General features: G+C 41.2%; 1 protein-coding gene across 1 annotated transcript in view; it reads right to left on the bottom strand.

Annotated features, from left to right (window-relative positions):
* The window catches only part of RPA1 (replication protein A1), a 75,608-nt gene that overhangs the window by 10,209 nt on the left and 39,411 nt on the right, over positions 1-25,988 (bottom strand). Inside the window, exons 6-13 of the mRNA XM_040455501.1 lie at positions 13,471-13,563; positions 10,065-10,200; positions 8,335-8,437; positions 6,168-6,236; positions 5,836-6,028; positions 5,538-5,677; positions 4,429-4,577; positions 2,104-2,236 (exon numbers count right to left, since the gene is read on the bottom strand). Of these exons, the coding sequence (XP_040311435.1) occupies positions 2,104-2,236; positions 4,429-4,577; positions 5,538-5,677; positions 5,836-6,028; positions 6,168-6,236; positions 8,335-8,437; positions 10,065-10,200; positions 13,471-13,563 (1,016 nt within the window). The remainder of the gene's footprint in view (positions 1-2,103; positions 2,237-4,428; positions 4,578-5,537; positions 5,678-5,835; positions 6,029-6,167; positions 6,237-8,334; positions 8,438-10,064; positions 10,201-13,470; positions 13,564-25,988) is intronic.

The following is a 25,988-nucleotide window of genomic DNA, read 5'->3' as shown; positions in this document are numbered from 1 at the left end:
CAGAGCCCGACGCGGGGCTCGAACTCCCGGACCGCGAGATCGTGACCTGGCTGAAGTCGGACGCTTAACCGACTGCGCCACCCAGGCGCCCCTGGTTTTGCTTTTTAACTCTCACAGAAAGGATACAGGGTAAATAATTTTGAGGGGTGAGCAGTTCCCTCTGGGTGTACTCTGAATTCGGAGCCAGGTCAGCAATCTCTGGGGCTTCCCAATGTCTTAGAACAAAGAAGGCAAAACCCAATAATATGGATATTTAAAGAGATTTGTTGAGCCCTCTATCTAGAAGGCTCTAGAGAAAATAAGTCTCCTAGGAGAATGCCTATAGAATTTTCTGTATTTTTAGATAAGGTCCAGATTCAATTCATGACTTTATTTATTTTTTTAATTTTTTTTTTTTTTTTAACGTTTATTTATTTTTGAGACAGAGAGAGACAGAGCATGAACGGGGTAGGGTCAGAGAGAGAGGGAGACACAGAATATGAAACAGGCTCCGGGGTCTGAGCAGTCAGCACAGAGCCCGGTGCGGGGCTCGAACTCACGGACCGCGAGATCGTGACCTGAGCCGAAGTCGGACGCTTAACCGACTGAGCCACCCAGGTGCCCCTGTACCTGTACTTTAAAGTCATGAATTGGGGCACCTGGGTGGCTCAGTCGGTTAAGCGTCCGACTTCGGCTCAGGTCACGATCTCGCGGTCCGTGAGTTCGAGCCCCGCACCGGGCTCTGTGCTGACTGCTCAGACCCCGGAGCCTGTTTCATATTCTGTGTCTCCCTCTCTCTCTGACCCTCCTCTGCTCGCACTGTCTCTCTCTCAAAAATAAACATTAAAAAAAAATTTTTAAAAATAAAGTTTAGGTACAAATGGGTACTCTCCAGGCATGATTTTTCTTTTCTTCTTCCTCTTCTTTTTGATGTTTACTTACTGGGAGGAAGGGAGGGAGGGAGGGAGAGAGAGGCAGAGAGAGAGGGAGGGGCAGAGAGGGAAGGAGAAAGAGAGAATCCCAAGCAGGTTATGTGCTATGAGCACAGAGCGCAACGTGGGCTCAATCCCACAACCGTAAGATCATGACCTGAGCTGATATCAAGAATCAGATGCTTAACTGACCGAGCCACCCAAGCGTCCCTGATTTCTTTTTCTTTCTTTCTTTTTTTTTTAAAGTAATCTCTACACCCAATGTAGGACCCAAGATCAAGAGTCACCTGCTCTTCTGATTGAGCCAGCCAGGTGCCCACAGGCCTGATTTATTACACACAGTCTACCTGTAGATCTAAGAAGAAAATTGGGAAAAGAGAACCTGAAGAGTGGCTGTTCCTATGACAAGACAATACCTATCTGTCTAATGTTTAAGTCTCAAGATGCCAGGTGACAGCATCATCAGATGCTGTTGACGACAATGAGGGATAAGGGAGTATAGTGAAACGAGGGGGAAAGGAATAAAAACTGTATTATATAATATGAAAACAATAAAAGTGGGAATTGCTCTTTTGGGGAGCATAAAGGAGAAATAAATGACTTAAATAATGAACTGCTGGCAGAATACAGGTTTAGATCAAGACAGGAAGAGAGTCATTACATACAAACATTGAAAGGAAGCTGCAACTGAAGTCAAATACCAGAGCCGATTCCCATCAGAGAACAGTGGCAAAATCTCAGCCCGTGAGAGTTTAATACTGTACAGCCAGTGAGGGCACGTGTGAACTGCCTGATGTCTGACCCTGAGCCTGACTAATGCTCAGTGTTAGCTATAACCTCAAAACCCACCTTCTTGGTGTGTGGGCACTTCAACTTGCAGGAACAATCAGCAAAAACAAACATAGACCCGAAGTTATTACCACTTCATCAGGATCCCTCTAAGAATTAACTCTCTAAGTCAGTTTCTAATGTTTTTCTGCCACAGGATATCTGAGGGATATGACATAGCCTATTAGTAAGCACGACTCCCTCACTCTGGTGATTCTCAACTGTCATGCCATGCTCTGGTCAGACCTCCAGGTAAGAATCACAGCTCTGAATGAACGTCTGACAGGTGGTACCAGAAATCAGGTTGGAAAACTCATTCTTCTGCACACTCTATATGCTTTTGTGAAGACAGTTAGGAATGTACCTTGTCACCATGGCCTAGGTTCTCTGATTTAACCTCATATAGAGTTTTCCAGTTGGTGTTGCTACCTCCTGTTCCTCCACTCTTTAGATCAGAGATGGAAACACCATCTAAGGCTTGTCCTTCAGAGTCAAACCTGAAAAATAAACAAAGAACAACAGGTACTTTATTATACTTATTGAATATGCTACTTGTTTCTAGACATCAGAGGCTATTCACTAGCCCCCCCCCCCCCCACCTGTCCTACATTCATAGGTTGTGGTCACATGGGCTGAAATGATTATGTTCCTCCTTGTATCTTAAGCCAACTGCAGGAAGTGAATGACCTCTTTTCATCTCAATTGCTCTGATGCCCCCCAGTGGTCAAGAAAGACAGTGCCAGAATATCACAGAACCTTTTCTTAAATTAGCATCTGTTATACACAGTTCTTTAGGCTACTGATGCTCATTCTCAGCAAGTAGCCACATTTTTATCATCACTGAACTGTATCAGTATAGAAAGTGACAGTCAGCATATTGACTGTCACGTTTTTTGTGGCAAAAAAAAAAAAATTTCATGGTAAAAGATCTTATAAGCCTGACAGAGAATCTAAAGATTACGTAACCCGAAGTAATTTAAGATATTATCTATTTTCTCGTAGATTTATCTTAGTGAGGTTCTACCTATGCCAATATTAAAATTAACATTAATTTGTGTTGCATTATGATTAAAACTGATTATATTTCCTGAACACATATCAGCTGACATGAAGGAAAACAGCTCAGAAACATACTTGGGGGAGGGAGGAGTCAGTCTGAGATTAAAAACATGCCAATGTCATCTAAAAGGAGGATAAGTGAAAGCTAACCACAGAGAGAGCAGGCTCCTTAAAAAGGGACCATGTCACAGAATGGGTGCTGCCCTAAGCTGCAGACAATGGCCTTCACATTCTGTCAGGGAAGCGGCTAAATCCGTCACAGAAGCACAGCAAGGTCCATAAATCCGTTTCACTACTATCTACACCAGTTTACAGTTTCAAAAACTCCAAGGAGACATTTGCCACCAAAGATAGCTCATCAGGAATCAACAGAGCAAAGACTGAAACAGCCCTTCTTACAATAAAAAAATTCCACATTGGAAAAAAAAAAAAGAAAACAACAAAAACCCCTCCACATTGTTACAACCAAGATCAAACATCTCCAACCCATGCCTAGGTGGGGTGTGTGCAGTGAACTTCTCTTTGATCAACGGCAGGTTATTTTATTCTGGAGACAGCCATGTCTTTTTATGTTGACCAGGATCACTGTTACTGACAAGTAAAATATGAAGACCTTAACGTGGGCATGCCATTAACCTGGGGTCAAGCTCTAGAGCCTGAAAGAAAATCAAGCGAGAAGGACAGACCACAGCTGTGGTTATTTCTGGTCAGACTATGAGCAGGACCTGCCTTATAATGCAATGCCAGCTACCGGAATAAATATAGATACGTGTGGACCATACTCAGGAGGCTGGCTTAAGTGTCACGAACACTCTAGTAGATGTTTCATGAAACTACTCAAACACTAGTGCTACTACTGGTTCACATTACACTCAAAATAAAAGTGAGAAGTATGTCACAGGAGCGAATTCTTTAATCACTAAAACCCTAAGACATAGGTGGAAACCGATACAATCCCCTGGGACTACAGCTACACAAATTATTTAAGCTCAAGCTAAAGTGTTTTTCCCTAACCACATCAATTCTTGCACACTATGTTTCAGTTTGAAGTGCTCTTTAAAGGCAGAGTTTTAACACCCTAAAATGCCAGATATAGTGCGATCTTAACAGGCTCTCATCCAAGTGCCTGGGAATAACAATGCAGTGCCAACAAGAGCCCACTGTTTCCATTGCACTTTATCAGAGTCCAGTGAACACACCGGAAGATGTGCTCAGCACCAACAACTGGACAGAACAGGGAAGTACACTCTTTGCCCACACCACAGAAGCCCACAGCTTTAAACCTAGGAAAGAAAGCTGGCTCTAGCTTACGGTCCCTCGGGTCCCGGCTGGAACAGCCTGGCCCCACCCTACTTGGCAGGATAAAGGTCAGCATGTGGCACGTCCATGCTAACTGCCTCCTCCGGAATCTCTGGGTTTGTCATGGGATTACAGGCTTGTCAGTTTAAGGGCTTTAAAGCCATCCTCTCAGAAGGCATAACGCCTCCGAGAAATATAGGAACTGCTCCATTCGGTAACACAGCCCTCTGTTCTGCAGACAGCTCACATACTGATCATAAGAACCAAAAGAGCCACTTCTTCTCAAAGGCCAGGCTCAAATGACCCCTTGGTTTAGCCCCCAAATACCTACCATCCACGAAGCTTATAGGCCTCCGGGATGTCAGGATTCACAATGACCGTGCTTGAAGACAGTACAGAGAGGCTCCGTCCACCAAAATCAGAAACTCTGGCTCCTTTGATAGCCATCACAGGTTGTCTAGAACCATCAAATCTATCAGCCTGGGTAACGACAAAAACACCAATCAAATACAGTGAACAGGTGTCACTGTCAGGAAGAACACACAGAACATTTTTATAGAAAACAAGGAACACAGTCAATAGTAGAATAAATGCAATAAAATAGTACATGGAATCTATCCAAGTTAACCTCACTCACAGGAATCTGTTCAAAGATACATTAAAACTAATCTAGGGTTAGAAGAAAGATCACCTCTCTGTATAAAACTTAAATCATAGCATACCTCACAAAAGTAAATCAAATAAAGAATTTCAAATATTCCCTAGACAGCTCAATCCTTCATTAGGAAGGGCCTACATGGCCAAGGCCCCACAACTCTTTTTTTTTTTTAATTTAATTTTTTTTTTTTAATTTTTTTTCAACGTTTTTATTTATTTATGGGACAGACAGAGACAGAGCATGAACGGGGGAGGGGCAGAGAGAGAGGGAGACACAGAATCGGAAACAGGCTCCAGGCTCCGAGCCATCAGCCCAGAGCCTGACGCGGGGCTCGAACTCACGGACCGTGAGATCGTGACCTGGCTGAAGTCAGACGCTTAACCGACTGCGCCACCCAGGCGCCCCTAATTTTATTTTTTTTAATTTACATCCAAATTAGTTAGCGTATGGTGCAACAATGATTTCAGGAGTAGATTCCTTAATGCCCCTTCCCCATTTAGCCCATCCCCCCTCCCACACCCCCTCCAGTAACCCTCTGTTTTCCATATTTAAGAGTCTCTTCTGTTTTTGTCCCCCTCCCTGTTTTTATATTATTTTTGTTTCCCTTCCCTTATGTTCATCTGTTTTGTCTCTTAAAATCCTCATATGAGTGAAATCATATGATATATGTCTTCCTCTAATTTCTCTTAGCATAACCCACAACTCTTAAGACAAGACAGCCACCCAGCTCTCTACATCTCTGACTTCTGCACACGCTCTGACTGCTCAGTACAAATGCTTACATCTTCTCCCCACAGAGTAGTGGTCACCACTTTCCCTGACATGTCCATCAAATAGATGTCTCTCTTCGAAACTTCTCTGTTGTTAGATTTCACTATGATTTTGGTGGCATCTTCATAGCTCTTGCAGATCCCAATTATGTCTAAAATACAGGCACAATGTGTTAGCAAAAAACGGTCAAAGCTCCATTACAGCATGATCCAAGGTTGAATGGCGAGCACTTAAGTCTTACATTTCCCTTACATGTTGCAAACAAAAACTAATAATCCCAACTCTCTTTGCTCTCATTTGCAGACTTACCTATCAGAGAATCTTTAGACTTATTCTCCAGGTCACCAATCGCTGTGAAATCAAACTGAACTGTTGGTAAATGATGACCATCTTCACAGGGCACGACGGAAGTCTCATTATTGAAGGTCATCTCATAGTCATTTTTAACAGCTGTGAACTGTTTGTTAGCAATCTTCAGGGTGCCTTTAGAGATGTAATAGACCTGCAAAAGAGGCAAGCTGTGGAACGTGGGTAATCTATCAGATTAAACCACAAATTCCTTACCACTACGCAGTTCTCCGAAGGACGAGAGTCCCCCATGCCACTCAACTGTTTCAGTTCTCAACGCGACACCACCATACCTTGTTCATGTCAATAAGGGGAAAAAACTTGTCCACTTGCTCGTTGAAAGCAGTAGCTCTGATTTCACCCTGCAGAAACAAGCAAGAACCGGTTAGAATTGTGTCCATCAAGTTTTACCACTGAAAAGCAGGACACCGTGGTGTCAAAATGACATCTTTAAGCAGTAACACAAGCACAAATGGGATGTGTGAGAGGTCTACAGATGCCCCAGAAACACGTATTTTGTGGTCACACATTCAAGCTATTAACCCCAGCCAACAACTTGGGTTTAACTAGCTAATCCTGTTACGGTGCTTTATGAACCTCAAATTAGAACCCTAAAAACAAGGCAAAACAAAAAAACCCACAATGAACCTAGTGATTTTAATATTCTGACAACAGAAATAAAAACAAATTTTGAACACTGACACGAATGAAGCCCATAAGGAAGCGTGATGAGCCAAATGAATCACCAGCTGCCCTCACGTTGGCGCCAAGCGAGGGATGGATATATTCGGGAGTCACTGTCAAAATGTTACAATAAGTCACGTTTTCAAGTTGCTTGTGATTTGATTTTCACTTTACTTTTCCGTCAGTCAAAATACTATAGATGGGGACACCCGGCTGGCTCGTTGGTGGAGCACGTGACTCTTGATCTCGGGGTTATAAATTTAAGCCCCACGCTGGGTGTAGAGATTACTTAAAAATAAAATCTTCACTTAAAAAACAAAAACAAACTATAGATGGATAAGAAACTTAAAAAAGGCTCAAATTTTTGCCAACTGACAGATCAGACCAATAATTTGGTAAAAAATTAGGTTCTGATACTGATTCTGCCATCACACAGTCAATACATTTGGGATATCACTCCATCTTCCAAAAACTAAAAACCCAAAACAAACCACCAATTTTTCCCCCGCCCTTGCAGAACTTTGAACCAATAGGAAATAGGCAGCAGCTTGAAAACAATGTGTGAAGTACATACTAGGAATTATAAATAAAACTAACAAACAGCTAACGAGACTGTCAAGAGATTCCACAACTTGGATGTTTTGTCTCTTCATCATGCTTTGGTTTTGTTTAAGTATAGAGTTTGCACAGCCAGAATCCATCTCCCACAAAACCACTCACTTTTCTTTTAAAAAAAAAAAAAATTTTTTTTTAACGTTTATTTATTTTTGAGACAGAGAGCGAGCGAGCATGAACGGGGGAGGGTCAGAGAGAGAGGGAGACACAGAATCCCAAACAGGCTCCAGGCTCTGAGCGGTCAGCACAGAGCCTGACGTGGGGCTCAAACTCACGGACCGCGAGATCATGACCTGAGCCGAAGTCGGCAGCTTAACCGACTGAGCCACCCAGGCGCCCCAACCACTCACTTTTCAAGGTGGCTGCTGTATGCCTTCTGCTGTGGCCCAAAGCAACACTTTGCTCATAACCAGACATCACCTCTCAGGGCTTCAACTTAGCCTGCTAACAAGTCAGACAGAGTGTCTCTGCTTTCTACTGCTCATGAGGCTGCTTATACATTTAAAAAACTAATTATTGGGCACCCTGGGTGGCTCAGTTGCTAAGCATCTGACTTCAGCTCAGGTCATGTTCTCACGGTTCGTGAGTTCAAGTCCAACATTGGTTGAGCATGAGCCCCGCTTCTCTCTCTCTCAGCCCCTTGCTCACCTGCCTCCACCCCCAAACAAACAAACAAATAAATTTCTACAAATGCTTTCCTTTAAAATCAAGGATTTTAGAAGTGCCTGGTTGGTTCAGTTGGTACAGCACGTGGCTTTTTTTTTTAAGTAATCTCATCTCTACACCCAACGTGGGGCTCAAACTCACTACACCGAGATCAAGAGTCACATGCTCCATCGAATGAGTCAGCTGGGTTCCCCGAGCATGTGACTCTTGATCTCAGGGTCATGAATTCCAGGCCCCTGTTGGGTGTGAAGCCTATCTAAAAACAATAATTAAAAAAAATTGCTTTTCAATAAAGTAAAATAAAACGAAGGATTTTATTTAAGACCTTTAACCCTTTGCACACAGAGAGCCAGCAAAAGAATACAGACAGGAAAAACCACAATAACAATCATGTTTATTTTTGGCCTACTACTGTTCCTCATCTCATAGGCCTGCACAGAGATGAGCCCTCTGTTTCTTAGGCTCCTCCTATTTCCCCACTTGACAAATACTCACACTTTCATCAACCAGTTCTAGGGAGAAGAGCTTCCCTTCCCCCCGGGAATTACTCCAGGTACGGATCTGACTTTTGTTGGTAACTCGAGCACAGATAGTCCACCTAGAAACCAAACAGATTATGTTAGTGCTCAGTCTTACGTGGGAAATGTCTAAAAGGGTGCCCTATTATCTTCCTATAGTCTTTCTTATCTTATGCATATTCCATTTTTCAATATAAGCTGTATTTTAATCCAGCTAATTAAAACCCCAAGAGGACATACAGGTTTGACAGTTTATAGAATAAGCAAGTAGTAAAACATACGAGATGATTTAACACTAACTCATTCTCCTGTCAAAGTAGTAAATTTATAAACCCTCTCCCTTCTCCAAAAAGCATCACCAAGGCAACGGTATCCCCTTAATGAAAGGTTCTAAGCTAGAAAATGCAGAATACCAGCAATTATATTTTGCCACTATTTTCAATTATGGGAACTGATAAAACTAGTGTCAAACTTCTGTCTCCATTCTAACACACACTGAATATAAATACAAAATTATGGAACACGGTATTGGTGAGCTACCAAAGGAAAACACACCAAAGTAGTATGACTTCAGACAGAGGCCACTAAAAAAAGGAGGCACAAGATTCAATCAATATCCAGTCTTGGTGCCTATCCTGGTTGGCACGTGTTGGGCACATTAGTTACCTTACTCCTTACCCCTGCACTGCAAAGAATTGAAGAATGAATAAAAACATAGCTGAAAGAACTCTGAAAAGAGAATTCACTCATTCTCAACTGCTAAAATCAAATGGAAAAGAATTATATATAAGAAATATCCAGGGGTGCCTGAGTGGCTCAGTTGGTTAAGCGTCTGACTTTGACTCAGGTCATGATCTCATGGTTCATGAGTTCGAGCCCTGTGTCGGGCTCTGTGCTGACAGCTCAGAGCCTGGAGCCCACTTTGGATTCTGCGTCTCCCTCTCTCTCTGCCCCTCCCCCGCTCATGAGCTGGCTGTCTCTCTCTGTCTCTCTCTCTCTCTCTCCCCTTCAAAAATAAATACACATTAAAAAAAAAAGAAATATCCATTCAGGGTATAGTAATGCAGTTATACTAATAGTACAGATTTTTTTAGTCACCTAAACCATACTAACAATTTTTAGACTAAAAGTCACTTATTTATATGATGAGAAGATGAAATGTCTTCTGAATTACAACAAATATTTATTTTTTACTCCTGATGATAAATGGATTCTTTAAGGCATTAAATATTTTTCAAATCAAATTCTTTCAAAATTAATGAAACCCCATAATCTACAGTAGATTGCTTTTCTTGCCTTTTTTTTTTTTTTTTAACATTTATTTATTTTTGAGAAAGAGTAAGCCGGGGAGAGGCGAGACAGAGAAGGAGATACAGAATCTGAAGCAAGCTCCAGACTCTGAGCTGTCAGCACAGAGCCCAACGTGGGGCTCGAACTCACAGAGCGTGAGATCATGACCTGAGCTGAAGCCGGATGCTTAACCGACTAAGCCACCCAGGAGCCCCATTCTTGCCATTCTTTTATGATAAGAGAGTTAATGGTTGCCACAATTTGTACCCTCTTCCCCCTCTGGAGGGAAAAAAAGAGATGAAACTTACTTTATGTATGATAGCCCTGAAGTTCGCATACACATAATACAAGAGCCCATAATAACCCCTAGCATCATACTGTAAGTACATTCTGAACGTACTCTATGGAAAAACTCACTTGGATTGGTAAGGGGTGAGGCTGGCGATGGGTACCACTTTGACCTGTGTTCCTCCAGAACCTGTGTTCACTAGGTTGGTAGCTCCAGCTTTTCCAAATGTCTTTGAGGCACCATAAGTCTTAGATGCAGTGGAACCTTTAAAAACAAACACAAAGAAGGGCAATCATTGTTCTACATAAATTTTATGTAAGTTTTGTACAACTCTCAATTACTGAGGTGTTGCTCATGAAATCATACAAAATGAGAGGCCACGAGTTTTTCCTTTTTATCAATCAAGAGATATGGACATCGGAGACCAAAACAGGCAGCTAGAAAAGAGATGGAGAATGAAGGCTGGGCACACAGAAGCTTACTACTTTATTTGCTGACTTAAGCTATGACTGAGGTCAATAGTGAGTCCAGACACTGCTCTTTCAGAGGCCTGTCCTTTTTAACTTTTTTTTTTTTTAATTTTTTTTCAACGTTTATTTATTTTTGGGACAGAGAGAGACAGAGCATGAACGGGGGAGGGGCAGAGAGAGAGGGAGACACAGAATCGGAAACAGGCTCCAGGCTCTGAGCCATCAGCCCAGAGCCCGACGCGGGGCTCGAACTCACGGACCGCGAGATCGTGACCTGGCTGAAGTCGGACGCTTAACCGACTGTGCCACCCAGGCGCCCCATTTTTAACTTTTTTTAAAAATTTATTTTGGGAGAGAGAGAGAGAGAGAGAGAGACAGACAGACAATCCCAAGAAGGCTCCACACTGCCAATGCAGAGCCCGACACAGGGCTCAAACCCACAAACTGTAAGATCAAGAATCGAAATCAAGAGTTGGATGCTCAACTGACTGAGCTGAGACTCATCCTTCTTAAACTATCTTATTGTATCAACAGGAGAGATAATGGGTCAGAGAAAGAAAATCAACCAACATCCTTGACTGGTCAAACCAACGGCAAGTCACTGCATGTATAAGAAAAAAAAAAACAGAAGCGGGGCGCCTGGGTGACTCAGTTAAGTGTCCGACTTCAGCTCAGATCATGATCTCACCATTCATGAGTCTGAGCCCCGCATCGGGCTCTGTGCTGAGAGCTCAGCCTGGGGTTGCTTTGGATTCTGTGTGTGTGTCTCTCTTTCCGCCCCACCTCTGCTCGGTCTCTCTCTCAAAAATAAACATTAAGAAAAAAAAGCAGAAGAAAAGGTTAGGAGGTGAAGGACACAGTAGATGAACCATCTGAGGTGAAGGACACCAATACCTATCACAAATATTTTACCTCAAAACATCTTCAGAAAACTCACTGTTCTCAACTGGTCTATAGGACTGAAAGGTCTACACTGAAGTCTATGTGACTGGGTTTAGTTGGGGGCAAAGGGCAACAATCAGTTTTTGGTTCAAGACAACCAGGTGGCTGGGAACCAAGATCCCTTCTGCCTCTTTACCCAAGCCTAAGCAGCTACTGTGCACTTGGAAAAAAACAGGTAATTAAAGCTTATAAACACAGGAATTCCTTTATATGCACAGTTTCTATAAAGTTTCAACCTCCAAATTCAGAAAATGTAATTTAGTCCAATTACTTCAAATCTTCTCTATCAAAACATTTCTTTAGAATGGAATTTTGCTAGAGATGTAAACCTACCATTTTCAGCATTTATTTACTCAGTTTGTACAACCTGTAAGACATTATTCTAGGCATTTGTAGCATTAAAAAAAAATTTTTTTTTTAATTTTAGAGAGAGCATGTGCGTGAGCCAGGGAGTGAGAAGAGAAATAACCTTAAGCAGGCTGCACGCTCAGCCTGAAATCCGATGAAGGGCTCCTTCCCACAACGCTGGGATCACGGCCTGAGCCAAAATTAAGAGATAGACACAACTGACTGAGCCACTCAGGTGCCCCAGTATTTGCAGCATTTAATAAAAACCATACAGACTGTCCTAGATCTTAACATTTCCTATTCTAACTGAGGAGTCAAGAGAGAACTACACATACAACAGTAATAATTGTGTCAAGATTATGCAAAGAAGCAAGTGAACTTCGCAGAATGCATGTGTATATGCATACCTAATATCATCAAGAAGATAGTTATACAAAACATGCTTCCCCTCAATACACACCCAGTTTTTTTTTCTTTCACCACCCAGTTGATGTGTGTTTAAAAAGCATTAACTGACTTTTAAAAATAAATGTTAATACAAGCCAAAGACAGACAACTGGGAAAATAAATCTGTGAGAAGGAAAGGAACAATATACGATTTGCATTTCAGGCTTAAGGAAGTGACTTTTACATTATTTACCATGTTAGTATATCTATGCCACTACCTCCTTCAACAGAACATAATTTGAGAGTTGTGTATAAATAGATACACGTATACAGGGGAGCTAGATGGAAGGTAGATTGACAGATATTGCAAGATAGATAAAAACATCAAAGAACAATGAAGTCCCATGTCCTGAAAGTTTCACAGCCACCTTAGTGATGCCTTAACCTTGTTTTTCTTAAAATCTCAGCATTTAAAATTAGCAATTAATAGTTGAGAGGAAGAGAGGAGGGGGTGTATGAGACACTGTGACAGAAAAAAAGGACCTCTAAAAACAAATCCAACCTGGGGCGCCTGGGTGGCGCAGTCGGTTAAGCGTCCGACTTCAGCCAGGTCACGATCTCGCGGTCCGTGAGTTCGAGCCCCGCGTCGGGCTCTGGGCTGATGGCTCAGAGCCTGGAGCCTGTTTCCGATTCTGTGTCTCCCTCTCTCTCTGCCCCTCCCCCGTTCATGCTCTGTCTCTCTCTGTCCCAGAAATAAATAAACGTTGAAAAAAAAAAAAAATTTAAAAAAAACAAATCCAACCAAATTCCACACATCATCATTCTCAATAGTAGTTCCTAAAGTGAAGGCCAGAAAGTAAACAAAATGATTCCATTATAGCCTCTCAGGACCTACTGCAGAGAGTTAAAGGAAGAAATGATTTCTCATCCATGAGACTGAGAAGCAGAACCTATGACCGGTATAAATGATACCGTCTTCACATTAAGATAAATACCCGTGAGGGCCCCAAATGGGAAACTTGGAGAGAGACAAGCGAAATTCAGTTAAGTGGATTCCAAATAGTTAAAAGGTGCAAATTTAAAAGATATGTAAATTCACAAGTCAAGAGAGTGCAAAACGTAAGATGTGAGAAACCACCAGATAAACTATTAACAGAGAACAGTGTATCATTCTGATTAAAACAGGCATATGAAGTATCTTTAAAAGGCTATCTTTAATCATTTTTTCAATCACATACTTTACTGTAAGAATTGGAACTATCCTTTGCAAGAAGCAACTACCATGAATGACATTTTGAAAACTCCCTTTAGTCCCAGATTAAATTTCTAAACACTACTCAGAGGCCTGATACATATAATCAGCACGTGTCCTCACACAGTAGCTTACCCATCCCTGAGCTCCCATTCTGTTGCTGGGGCTTGCTGGCTGGTGGGTTGGCTGCTGAGGCCAGAGAAGGAACTACCTGCTGCTGCCCGTGTCCTGGGAACCCAAAAAAAGACAACTTTAGTGCAAATAATTCAGCTTAAAAGATTTCAACTTAAGCAGAAGAAATACTCCAAGAAAGTGTAATGTTTTTATTTCGTTGAAGACTCTCATGGGTCAGAATTCATGCTGTTGCATTCAACTGCATGCAGTCAATTTGCTAGGGGTTCACTTTTGTTTTCATTATATGAAAGGTTGGCTCCATTCACCTTTCACCTGTTTATAATTGATAGCTTTCAGTTTTAATGAGGTTCTCCCCTAAGGCCTTGCCCATTTCTCCTGTCTGAACCTGAAGTCAAGTCACTGGGCTGAATCTGTGACATTACCACTATTTCCATAGCAACAAATCGATGTCATCAACAGAACTGTGTTCACGGCAGGATCTATCAGAAGCAAAAGCTGGGTGGTAAGAAAAACCTAAAAGCAGTTCAATTGTCTCTGAAGTGCTCCTGCTTCAAAGGAAAAGGAGACATTCAGAAAGGATTCTACCCTTTCCCTCCCAAACAAAGCCACCTTATTTTGAAACCGACAGTTGGTGGAAAATAAGAGTTGAAAGAGGCTTAGGTACCGTGAAGTGCTAGTGAACTGTCACAGCAGGGAGAGATGAGATGGGGTTCAGAAGCAGGTGTGTCAAGGAAACAGGAAGATTAAAAGGAAAGGAGGGGAAACGAACATGTCTCTCAAGCAGAAAATAAGAAATACCATACCACGAGAGTATTTATTTGCCCTTCACCCTTTCCAAATGCTTTAGGAGTTGAAAAATGTTAAAACTGCAAAATATACCTAATGCAAAAAAAATAATAGATTTATGGAATTTGATTTTGCCTTTGTGGCGGGCACTAATTTAGGCTGTTCACACAAATACAGCTCAAAAAGATTTCCTAGAAAGTCCTACAAACAAACATGGTGAGCGCTGCTGAAAAGGCTCCCCACCCACCACCTTGTCTCTGCCTTCTCCAATCACTAGGCTTATTCCTGCTGGGCTTCCCAAGGCTGTACCTCGAACGGGCCTATTACACCCTGACTTCATTTCCTTCTGCCAATATTCTCTTAACTAGTATAACAAAACGAAGAGTTAACCGTGCCATTTGAGTAAAATAAATTTAGCATAAAATTAAAAAGGTTAAAACAATTTCTTATTCTTTACTTCTTCCTACGGAGAGAAACATTGAGACCTTGCTTATTTCTTTTCTTTAATCCCAATTACCTATTTCACTCATTCCCCCCTCCACCTCCTCTCTGGTCACCATCAATTTGTTCTCTGTGGTTGAATCTATTTCTTGTTCTCTTTTTTTTATTTTTCTTTCTTAAATTCTACACATGAATGATATAATATGGTGTTTGTCTTTCTCCTACTCAGTTCACTTAGCATTATACTCTCTAGCTCACTCCATGTCGTTGTGAATGACAAGATTTCAATCTTTCCATAGCTGAATAACATTCCATCGTACATATGTGCATACACACACACCCCCCCCCCCCCCACATCTTCTTTATCCATTTATCTATCAATGGACACTTGGACTGCTTCCATAACTTGGCTACTGTAAATAATACGGCAATAAACACAGGGGTGCTTGTATCCTTCTGAATGTTTTTGTATTTCTTTGGATAATACCTAGTAGTGCTATTACTGGATCCCAAGGTAGTTCTATCTTTAACTTCTTGAGGGAACCGCCATAAGGTTTTCCACAGTAGCTGCCCAGTTTGCATTCCCATCAACAGGGCAAGAGAGTTCCTTTTACTCCTCATCCTTGCCAACACTTGTTTCTTGTGTTGTTGGTTTTAGCCATTCTGACACGGTATGAGGTGATACCTCATTGTAGTTTTGATTTGCATTTCCCTGATGATGAGTGATGTTGAGCATCTTTTCGTGTGTTGGCCATCTGTACGTCTCTTTTGGAGAAATGTCTGTTTATATCTTCTGCCTGTTTTTTGGCTGTTGAGTTGTACATATCAGTTCTTTATATAGTTTGGATACTACGCCTTTCTTGGGTATATCATTTGCAAATATCTTCTCTCATTCCCTAGATTGTTTTTTAGTTTTCTTGACTATTTCCTTCAGTATGCCAAAGCTTTTTATTTATAAACTGTAGTCCTAACAGTTTATTTTTGTTTTTATTTCCCTTGTCTCAGGAGACACATTTAGAAAAATGTTGCTATGGCCAATGTCAAAGAAATTCCTGCTTATGCTCTCTTCAGGTCTCACAACAGGTCTTTAATCCATTTTGAGTTTATTTTCATGTATGGTGTAAGAAAGTGGTCCAGTTTTCCCAACACCATTTGTTGGAGAGACTGTCTTTTTCCCATTGTATAGTCTTTCCTCCTTTGTTGAAGATTAATTGATCACATACTTATGGGTTTATTTGTGGGTTTTCTTTTCTGCTTCACTGATCTGTGTGTCCATCTTTGTGCCAGTACTATACTGTTTTGATTACTACAATTTGTAGTATAACTTGAAGTCTGAAATCATGATACCTCCAGTTTTTTCTCTTTCAAGACTGCTTTAGTTATTCAGAGTCTTTTGTAAACATTCCACACAGATTTGAGGATTATTTGTTCTAGTTCTATGAAAATTGCTACTGGTATTTCGACAAGGATTGCATTAAATCTGTAGATTGCTTTGGATGGTATAGACATTTTAACAATATTTGTTCTCCTAATCCATGAACATGGAATGCCTTTGCATTTCTCTGTGTCATCTTCAATTTCTTTCATCAGGGTTTTATAGTTTTCAGGATCCGGGTCTTTCACCTCTTTCATTCAGTCTATCCTAGGTATTTTATTATTTTTGGTGCAATTGTAAATGGGGTTGTTTTCTTAATTTCTCTTTCTGCTGCTTCATTATTAGTGTATACAGATTTCTGTACAATGATTTTGTATCCTGTGACTTCACCAAATTCATGTATCAATGCTAGCAGTTTTTGGTGGAGTCTTTAGGAAAGTTTTATTTCTTCCTTACCAATCTGGATGCCTTTTATTTCTTTTTGTTCTGAGAGACCTTACTTACATAGAAAAAAAGAGCCTAGATTTTTTTTTTTTTTTAAGTAGACTTCACACAGGGCTTGAACTCATGACCTTGAGATCAAGACCTGAGCTGAGATCAAGAGTTGGATGCTTAGCTGACTGAGCCACCCAGGTTCCCCAAGAGACTAGATTATTGATAATGAGTTTTTGTGATACTTTTTAGTTTTTCCATCATCTCTGAATTTACCAAGTGTCATATGAAATTGCATGGGAAAACTGCCCTTCTTTGACAATGTATCTAGTAATGGAACATTTTGAAATTTTAAAGTAAACTGTTTCTTAAATCGGTAGGGAAAAATAACTGGAAAAAATAAAACTATACTTACTGGGGCTAAGTAACTGGAAAAAATAAAACTATACTTATGTGCTTCAAGAAATATATTCGAAAGAATCAAAAGATTTAAATATTTAAAGATGGAGCCATAAAAATATACAAACTCCACTCCACCTAGTTCCACTGTTTCAAACCCATCTCAAGTCCCTTCTTCAGTATCATGCCTGCTTCTTCCAGTATCTTGCGGAATAGGACATGGTCATGGGATCATGCTGATCTCTTAACATTTAATTTCTATCACAACATAACCAACCTTTATGAGGTAACTAGAGTGATCAACTTACAGTGACAGAAAACACAACAGTGTTTAGTAGGGACTGGCAGGAGTAGGGAATGGGGGATTATGGTTTAATGGTTAGAGTTTCAGCTTGAGATGATGACTGAAAAAGTTCTGTAGGGGTGCCTGGCTAGTCAGTCCTGTCAGTGGAGCATGTGACTCTTGATCTCAGGGTTGTGAGATGGGGCCCCATGCTGGGTGTAGAGATTACTTAAAATAAAATGTTAAAAAAAAAAAAGTTCTGGAGATGGATGGTAGCGATACTTGCACAACTATGAATGCATTGAATGCCACCAAACTGCACTTAAAAGATGTAAATTTTTTTCTGAGTATTTTACCATAATTTTCAATAATATAACTTGCCTATTTACCTATTCTAGGTTGTACTTTTTTAGATATTTTAACATATGAGTTAAAGCATTATTTTTTTTTCATGCTAGGGATTTTTAAAAATGTTAATTCATTGGGGCGCCTGGGTGGCACAGTCGGTTAAGCGTCCGACTTCAGCCAGGTCACGACCTCGCGGTCCGTGAGTTCGAGCCCCGCATCGGGCTCTGGGCTGATGGCTCAGAGCCTGGAGCCTGTTTCCGATTCTGTGTCTCCCTCTCTCTCTGCCCCTCCCCCGTTCATGCTCTGTCTCTCTCTGTCCCAAAAAATAAATAAATGTTGAAAAAAAAAATTAAAAAAAAAAATGTTAATTCATTTTCGGGGTGCCTGGGTGGCTCAGTCAGTTGAGCATCCGACTTCGGCTCAGGTCATGATCTCATAGTTTGTGAGTTTGAGACCCATGTAGGGCTCTGTGGTGACAGCTCGGAGTTTGAAGCCTGTGTGTGTGTGTGTGTGTGTGTGTGTGTCTGCCCCTCCCCCACTAGTGCCCTGTCTCTCAAAAATAAATGTAAAAAAACCTTTTTTAAAAATGTCTATTTTTGAGAGAGAGCATGCGCATGAATGGGGGAGGGGCAAAGAGACAGAAGAGGACAGAGGATCTGAAGTGGGCTCTGGGCTGACAGCAGGGAGTCCAATGTTTTCCCCTCTTATTTCAACTATTTGGAAATATTTTATATTTGGGTAAGTTGTCTAGCTATATACTTTGCATTTCTCTATTTTTTTCTTATCCTTACTGGAAATGGGGGTGAACAACTTAAATACCAAACTGGTATTTGAAAGGAGAGTGTATAAGGCATATGGTAAAAAGTGGGGTTGGGAGAGAGAAGATTTGATAGATTATTAGCAACTGCAAATGAAATACATATATTTTTTAATTATCTAAATTTAGACTGGCAGACATTTAAACGTGGATGACTAGGATTTTTATGTGTGTTCAGTGGGAGCTTCTGAACAAAGACCAGCTGAGTCCCTCCCAGTACTCTGGTAGCTGTTTCTCCAGCAGCCATGACTCTAGTTTAGCTGGTTTACTGTAACCAACAGTATTTTGTGGGTTTTTTTTAAGTTTATTTATTTTGAGAGAGACAGCATGAGCAGGGAAGGGGCAGAGGTGGGGGCGGGGGAGAGAGAGAATTCCAAGCAGGCTCCACGCTGCCAGCTGTGGAGCCTGACACGGGGCTTGAACCCATAAACCACCAGATCATGACCAGAGCCAAAACCAAGAGCCGGACGCTTAACCAACTGAGCCACCCAGGCACCCCATATTTTGTGTAATTTTGTTTGCTTATTAAAAATCCCCAACACCAAAGGACGCCTGCCTGGGTGGCTCAGTTGGTTAAGCGGCCGACTTCAGCTCGGGTCACGATCTCACAGTTCGTGGGTTTGAGCCCCGCATTGGGCTCTGTGCTGACCGCTCAGAGCCTGGAGCCTGCTTCGGATTCTGTGTCTCCCTCTCTCCCTGCCCTTCCTTCGCTCATACTCTGTTTCTCCGTCTCTCAAAAAATAAATAAACATTTTTTAAAAAGTGTAATGAATGTCTTGTGTGTGTTTACAGGTACTAAATCTGACGCCACACAGAACTACAGTATACAAGAAGCTACAGCAGTTATGCTAGCACGTCAAAGTGGGTTTTTTTTTCTTTTTATTTAAGTTTACTTATTTTGAGAGCGCAGGAGAGAGTGCAAGCAGGGAAGGGGCAGAGAGAGAGAGCCAGAATCCCAAGCGGGTTCCGAGCTATCAGCACAGAACCTGATGTGGGGCTCAAACTCAGATCATGACCTGAACCAAGAGCAAGAATCAGATGCTTAACTGACTGGGCCACCCAGGTGCCCCTAATGCCTTTTTTTCTTTTTAAGTTTATTTATTTATTTTGAGAGAGAGTGGGAAAGAGAGCGCATGTGCACAAGCTTGGGAAGGGCAAAGAGGGAGGAAAAGAGAGAATCCCAAGCAGGCTCCACTCTGTCAGCACAGAGCTCAATCCCCTGAACCGTGAGATCATGACCTGAACTGAAATCAAAAGTTGGACACATAAGTGACGGAGCCACCCAGACACCCCACTTTTTCTTTTTTTCAAGTAAGCTCTAGGCCTTGAGCTTGGGCTTGAACTCAGGACCCCAAGATCAAGAGTCGCGTGGTCCACCAACTGAGCCAGCCAGGTGACCCCAAAGCATATTTCTTTCAATAAAAAATTGACAGAATGTACTTTTTACATTTTAAGGGAGATTAGTAAGGAAGCAGATACAAAACAATTCCATGGGAGCTAAAAAGGATGGCTGATTTGAACTTGATGAGGTTGAGAACCAGAGGAGAGTATAAAGGGTGGGAAGCAAGGGATTTGTCAGGATTCAAAACGACAAGGTGATCAATCCCAAAGGCAAACTGCAGATCCCAAGGCAAACTGCAGATCCCAGATAAAATCCAATAGGCGATCTAACTGTTATAATTTCTTATCAGTATATAATTTACTGGTACAGTCAATTACACTCATTGGATTCTCAGACTCAATAAAGCACAGTGTATTTAACAAGACACCAATTAAGCTATATTAATAATAGCTATAATCTTTGAGTGCTTACTATGCACCAGGTACATGGTTAATCTTCAGGACTATGACAAAGGCACTATTACTATCTTCATTTAACAGATGAAAAAACTGGGTTAAAGAGGGCAAGTGACTTGCCCAAAGTCACACAGAGCTAGGAGGAGGCAGAATCCAGTCCTGATCCACGTTTGTCTGACCAGATCCACCCACTTCACCACCATCCAGTTAATTTTTAATTGTAAGCAACCTATTCTGGCAGCCCAAACTCTAGTTATATAGAACATAACTAATAACGGAAACATCTAAGTCACCAATCTTGTTAGGGCAATCTTAAACTCCTGCATTGGCCCACACTTGCAAATCTGGCACAGGAGACAAGAGTCCTGAAGCCAAATGGATGACAAGAGTCCTGGTGCATTCTAAATTGCAACAATCGCCCTTCAATTTAATGTGCTGCAACACAGCTGCTGACCACAAAACCCGAAATTAGTCCACGGCTAAATAAAAATCTTTCTAAAAACTGAAATTATACCCCCAAACAGCAATACAGAGAATCAACTGCTAATCTTCTGTTTTGTGCCACCTGCAAATGAAACCATCCCACTTAAGATGAATCAAGGTCCTAATTCTTATTCGACTCTTTTGCTCTGTGCTAGCTTTAACCACTGTCTCTGAACCAGGGGAAAATAGGACATTAAAAGACTCTAGCGGGGCGCCTGGGTGGTTCAGTCCGGTTAAGCATCTGACTTCAGCTCAGGTCATGATCTCATAGTTCGTGAGTTCAAGTCCCGCATGGGGCTTTGTGCTGACAGCTCAGAGCCTGGAACCTGTATTCTGTGTCTCCCTCTTTCTCTATCCCTCTCCTTGCTTGCACTCTGTCTCTCTCTCTCTCTCAACAATAAAACATTAAAAAAAAAGAAAAAAAGAAAAAAGAAAGAAAGAAAAAGAAAGAAATACTCTAGCTTCTCAAGTTACTTGCATTTACACCTATCATTTCTATTATCATTATAATGGTACATTTGGCTGACTTAGTTGGTGGAGCATGCTACTCTTTTTCAATAACTTTAAAATAATGTTTATTTTTGAAAGAGAGAGCGTGAGGAAGAAGGGGCAGAGAGAGAGTGAGACACAGAATCCAAAGCAGGCTTCAGGCTCTGAGATGTCAGCACAGAGCCAAACATGGGGCTCGAACCTACGAACTGTGAGATCATGACCTGAGCCAAAGTCAGATGCTTAACCGACTGAGCCACCCAGGTGCCCCATGGAGCATGCTACTCTTAATCTCAGGGTCACGAGTTCAAGCCCCACATTGGGTACAGAGATTATTTAAAAAACTTTCTTTTTAAATATATATCAGGAGCACCTGGTTGGCTCAGTCATTTGAGCATCCAACTCTTGATTTTGGCTTAGGTCATGATCTCACAGGTGATGGGATCAAGCCCCACAATGGGCTCCACTCAGCACGGAGCCTGCTTGGGATTCTCTCCCCCTCTCTGTATCTCTCCCCCATTCATGCTTGTGCTCTCTCTCAAATAAATAAACATTAAAAAAAATTTAAAAAATATATAGTGGTAAATGAGCCACCAGTTGAGAAAAATTAGCTAACAACCACAGAATATACAGAGTAACAAAAACTCAATTTCTACTAGCAAGTACCTTCTTAACAACCAGAAAAAGAAAAAAAAGTCAACCCATTAGTTAAAAATTCCTGTTGGCATAATATGATCGGAATAAGGCTAAAAAAAGTTCCAACTTCTACCTTTCAATAATAAATAATGCTAGTAACTATGTATCATATAAGAAACTTAAGTCTAAGTAAAATAATGTTATAAACACTGTAAGTATGCAGTACTAATATACATAGTGACAAAAATATATAGTGATAGATATGGGAGTTTAAAATCATCCAATCCAATATTATATGAAACATGAATTACATTTGAAGTTTTATTTCTCATGTTTGGAAAATTCTGTTAAGTATCTGTACTTAATGTGGTACTAGTTCCAAACAATTTCAATGCACATTGTGTAATTCCTCTGCCTATTTCCCAGTTGGGTTTAGTCAATTAATTTCACAGCTCACCTGATATGTCACAGGTTCTGGGTTAAGTGCTTGGAGGATACAAATCTAACTTTACTTCCCTCCTCACTAGTAACAGTTTCCTTGCCTTCACAATAGACAATTAGAAACCATTTGTGTGAAATACACCACAATGCAATAGCCACTGTAACAAAGCTATTTCCACCATGGCCCAAGTAACAAAGTGTTATTGATCTGGTTACAATGAAATTCAATAGCAAATAATCCTGGACAGCAAAATCTTCCCTCATCCCTCTGCACTTTAACAGGCCCTGAAGAAAAAGAAGAGTGAGTGGAATGGCCTATTGAGACAAAGGAGTTTTTCAGCTACTTCTATAGTCCTGACCCCAAGCGATAATTACCTTTCAACCCTTTCAACTCCAGCTTTATCTCAAATACTTTTCCCCTGAAACACAAAATGTCCACAGCAACCACTCAATTAAATACAACATAAAAAAACATTAGAAATCTGGACAAAGGTGATAAAGTTGGGCACAATGATCTCTCCCTCAACCCTTCTGCATCCAAAGATTTCATAGAGATGCTAAACACTGTTTTGTCCTGAAAGCTTGAGAGGATAAGCAATGTGCTCATTTTAACAGAACTTTACTACTGCAAAACAAATGTGATGTTCCAATTTAAGATTTTAGGACTTTACCTACATAAGCTTCAGCTTTCCTTCTCCAATTAATTTATTTATTTTTTCAGTTTACTTATTCATTTTTAGAGAGAGAGAGAGAGAGGCAGAGAGAGAGGGACAGACAGAATCCCAGGCAGGCTCCACGCTGCCAGCACCGAGCCCAATGTGGAGCTTGAACTCACAAACCCAAAGCAGAAATCAAGAGTCAGACGCTTAACCAACTTAACCCAGGTGCCCCCTTCTCCAATTTAAAATACCAAATTACTGGGGCGCCTGGGTGGCGCAGTCGGTTAAGCGTCCGACTTCGGCCAGGTCACGATCTCGCGGTCCGTGAGTTCGAGCCCCGCGTCGGGCTCTGGGCTGATGGCTCAGAGCCTGGAGCCTGTTTCCGATTCTGTGTCTCCCTCTCTCTCTGCCCCTCCCCCGTTCATGCTCTGTCTCTCTCTGTCCCAAAAATAAATAAAAAAAAGTTGAAAAAAAAATTTTTTTTTTTTAAATAAAATACCAAATTACTATGTTTTGTATAGGTAAACATTAAAATCTAGAAGGGTCCATTTTTGGAAGAAGCACAATTAACCAAATTTTCCCACTTCTAAAAATCATACAGAGCATAAAGGAGAAAGAATACATACTCTACACACAAACGCCCCACATAGAGACTACATCTTTAGTGAAATGAAGGAGCAGAGAAAACCCATAAATTCCAAATTACATGAAAAGTGAAGCTCAAAACACCACAAATCAAGAAACCAATTGTAAGACAGAAGTGGCAATCATGATTTAAATATAGAAAATGTAATTGTGTAGATACTAGAATAAAACATGGGGGCACGTGGGTGGCTTAGTCAGTTAAGTGTCAGACTTCGGGCTCAGGTGATGATCTCACGGTTAGGGAGTTCAAGCCCCATATCCTGCTCCCGTGCTGACAGCTTGGAGCCTGGAGCCTGCTTCAGATTCTCTCTCCCTCTCTTTCTGCTCCTCCCCTGCTTGCGTTCAGTCTCTCTCACTCTCAAAAATAAACATTAAAAAAAAAATCTTTTTTTAAGTAACATTTGAACATATTCAATGGCCATAGTAAAAGGTAGAAGGTTGGTGGTGGCCCCTGGGTGGCTCAGTGGGTTAACCGTTCAACTTCAGCTCAGGTCCTGATCTCAGTTTGTGGGTCAGAGCCCCGCACTGGGCTCTGTGCTGACAGCTCAGAGTCTGCTTGGCATTTTCTCTCCCTCTCTCTCTCTCTCTCTCTCTGTCCCGCCGCCGACCTCTAAGTAAATATATGTTAAAGAAAAAAAAAAAAGGGTGAATACTTTAATAACTTTGGAGTAAGGAAGGCCTTCCTCATTTTTTTTTAATGAAAAAAAAATTTTTTTTTAGGTAGGCTCCATACCCAATGTGGGGCCTGAACTCACAACCCCAAGATCAAGAGTTGCATGCTCTACCAGTTGAGCCAGCTAGGAACCCCTAAAGACCTTTCTAATGATGGTTCAAAATTCCAAAGTCATTTAAAAAAGACTGGAAAATTTAACCTCATAAAAACAGCAACAAAAAAATTGCTTGTGGCAAAAAGCCACCATAACCAAGTAAAGAAGGCTTTTTATAACTCATATCAGAGACAAAGGACTAATCTCCCTACTCTTTAAAGAACTGTTAAAAATGGAGAAGAAAAAGACGAACAACCCAAGAGAAAAATGGAGGATACACAGTTCACAGAGAATCAAAAGCCCTTAAATATTTAAAAGGATGCTCATCTTGCTGAGAATACAAATTAAACACTACACTGAGATCTCAGCTTTCATCTATGAGACTGGTGAAAATTCAAAAGATTGATAACATACTCTGTTGGTACAGCTGAGAAGAAACTAGTACTTTCATGCACTGCTGGTGGGAATGCAGAATGTTACCATGCTACAGAGGGGAATCCTACCATATCTACCTACCACTGATGCATTTATCCACTGATCCAAGCAATCTTACTTCTGGCAACCAAACCACCTCTGTCAATATACCCACATATGTACAAAGTTACTCACCGCAGTACTGTTTTCATTGCTACAGCATGCAAACAAGCCATAATGTAACAAGGCTGGTTACACTATGGAACAGCTACACAACAGAACACTCTTTGTTTTGTTTTGTTTTTTAAATAAGGAAGATCTCTAAGTGTATATACATGGAAATTATCTCTAAGCTAAAAAAAATTTTAAAGCAGGATCAAAAAAGGGAAGGGGCACCTGGGTGGCTCAGTTGGTTAAGCATCCGACTTTGGCTCAGGTCATGATCCCACAGTTCATAGGTTCAAGCCCTGTGTCAGGCTCTGCACTGATAGCTCAGAGCTTGGAGCCTGCTTCAGATTCTGTGTTTCTCTCTCTCTCTCTCTGCTCCTCCCCTCCTTGTGCTCTCTCTCCCTCTCTCTCAAAAATAAATAAACATTAAAAAAATGTTTTTAGGGGCGCCTGGGTGGCGCAGTCGGTTAGGCGTCCGACTTCAGCCAGGTCACGATCTCGCGGTCCGTGAGTTCGAGCCCCGCGTCGGGCTCTGGGCTGATGGCTCAGAGCCTGGAGCCTGTTTCCGATTCTGTGTCTCCCTCTCTCTCCGCCCCCGCCCCCTGTTCATGCTCTGTGTCTCTCTGTTCCAAAAATAAATAAACATTTAAAAAAAAATTAAAAAAAAAATGTTTTTAATAATAGAAAATTTTTAAAAAGGTAAGATAATATACACAATATCCTACCTTTTGTGTAAGCAAACTGGAGCACAGAATAAAAATATATAATATTTTTATTTGGTATATATTTGCATAAAGAAACACCCGAAAGGATAAAAAGAAACTCCTAAAGTTGGTTACCTATACAGGTCAGCAGTGGATACAAACACGGCATTAGCCGGCGGCAGGGGTAGCAGTAAGATTTCCCTAAATATATAATTTTGTACTTTTCACTTTGGAAACATGTAATTATATTATCTATTCAAAAGTTGCAAGGAAATTAGTGTTTATAAAAAACAGATGTCTGAGGGGCGCCTGGGTGGCGCAGTCGGTTAAGCGTCCGACTTCAGCCAGGTCACGATCTCGCGGTCCGTGAGTTCGAGCCCCGCGTCAGGCTCTGGGCTGATGGCTCGGAGCCTGGAGCCTGCTTCCGATTCTGT

This window comes from Herpailurus yagouaroundi, unplaced genomic scaffold (genome assembly GCF_014898765.1).
Source record: "Herpailurus yagouaroundi ecotype Mexico unplaced genomic scaffold, PumYag 215, whole genome shotgun sequence".
Classification (NCBI taxonomy): Eukaryota; Metazoa; Chordata; class Mammalia; order Carnivora; family Felidae; genus Herpailurus; species Herpailurus yagouaroundi.
This window is presented reverse-complemented; position numbering and strand designations above follow the sequence as displayed.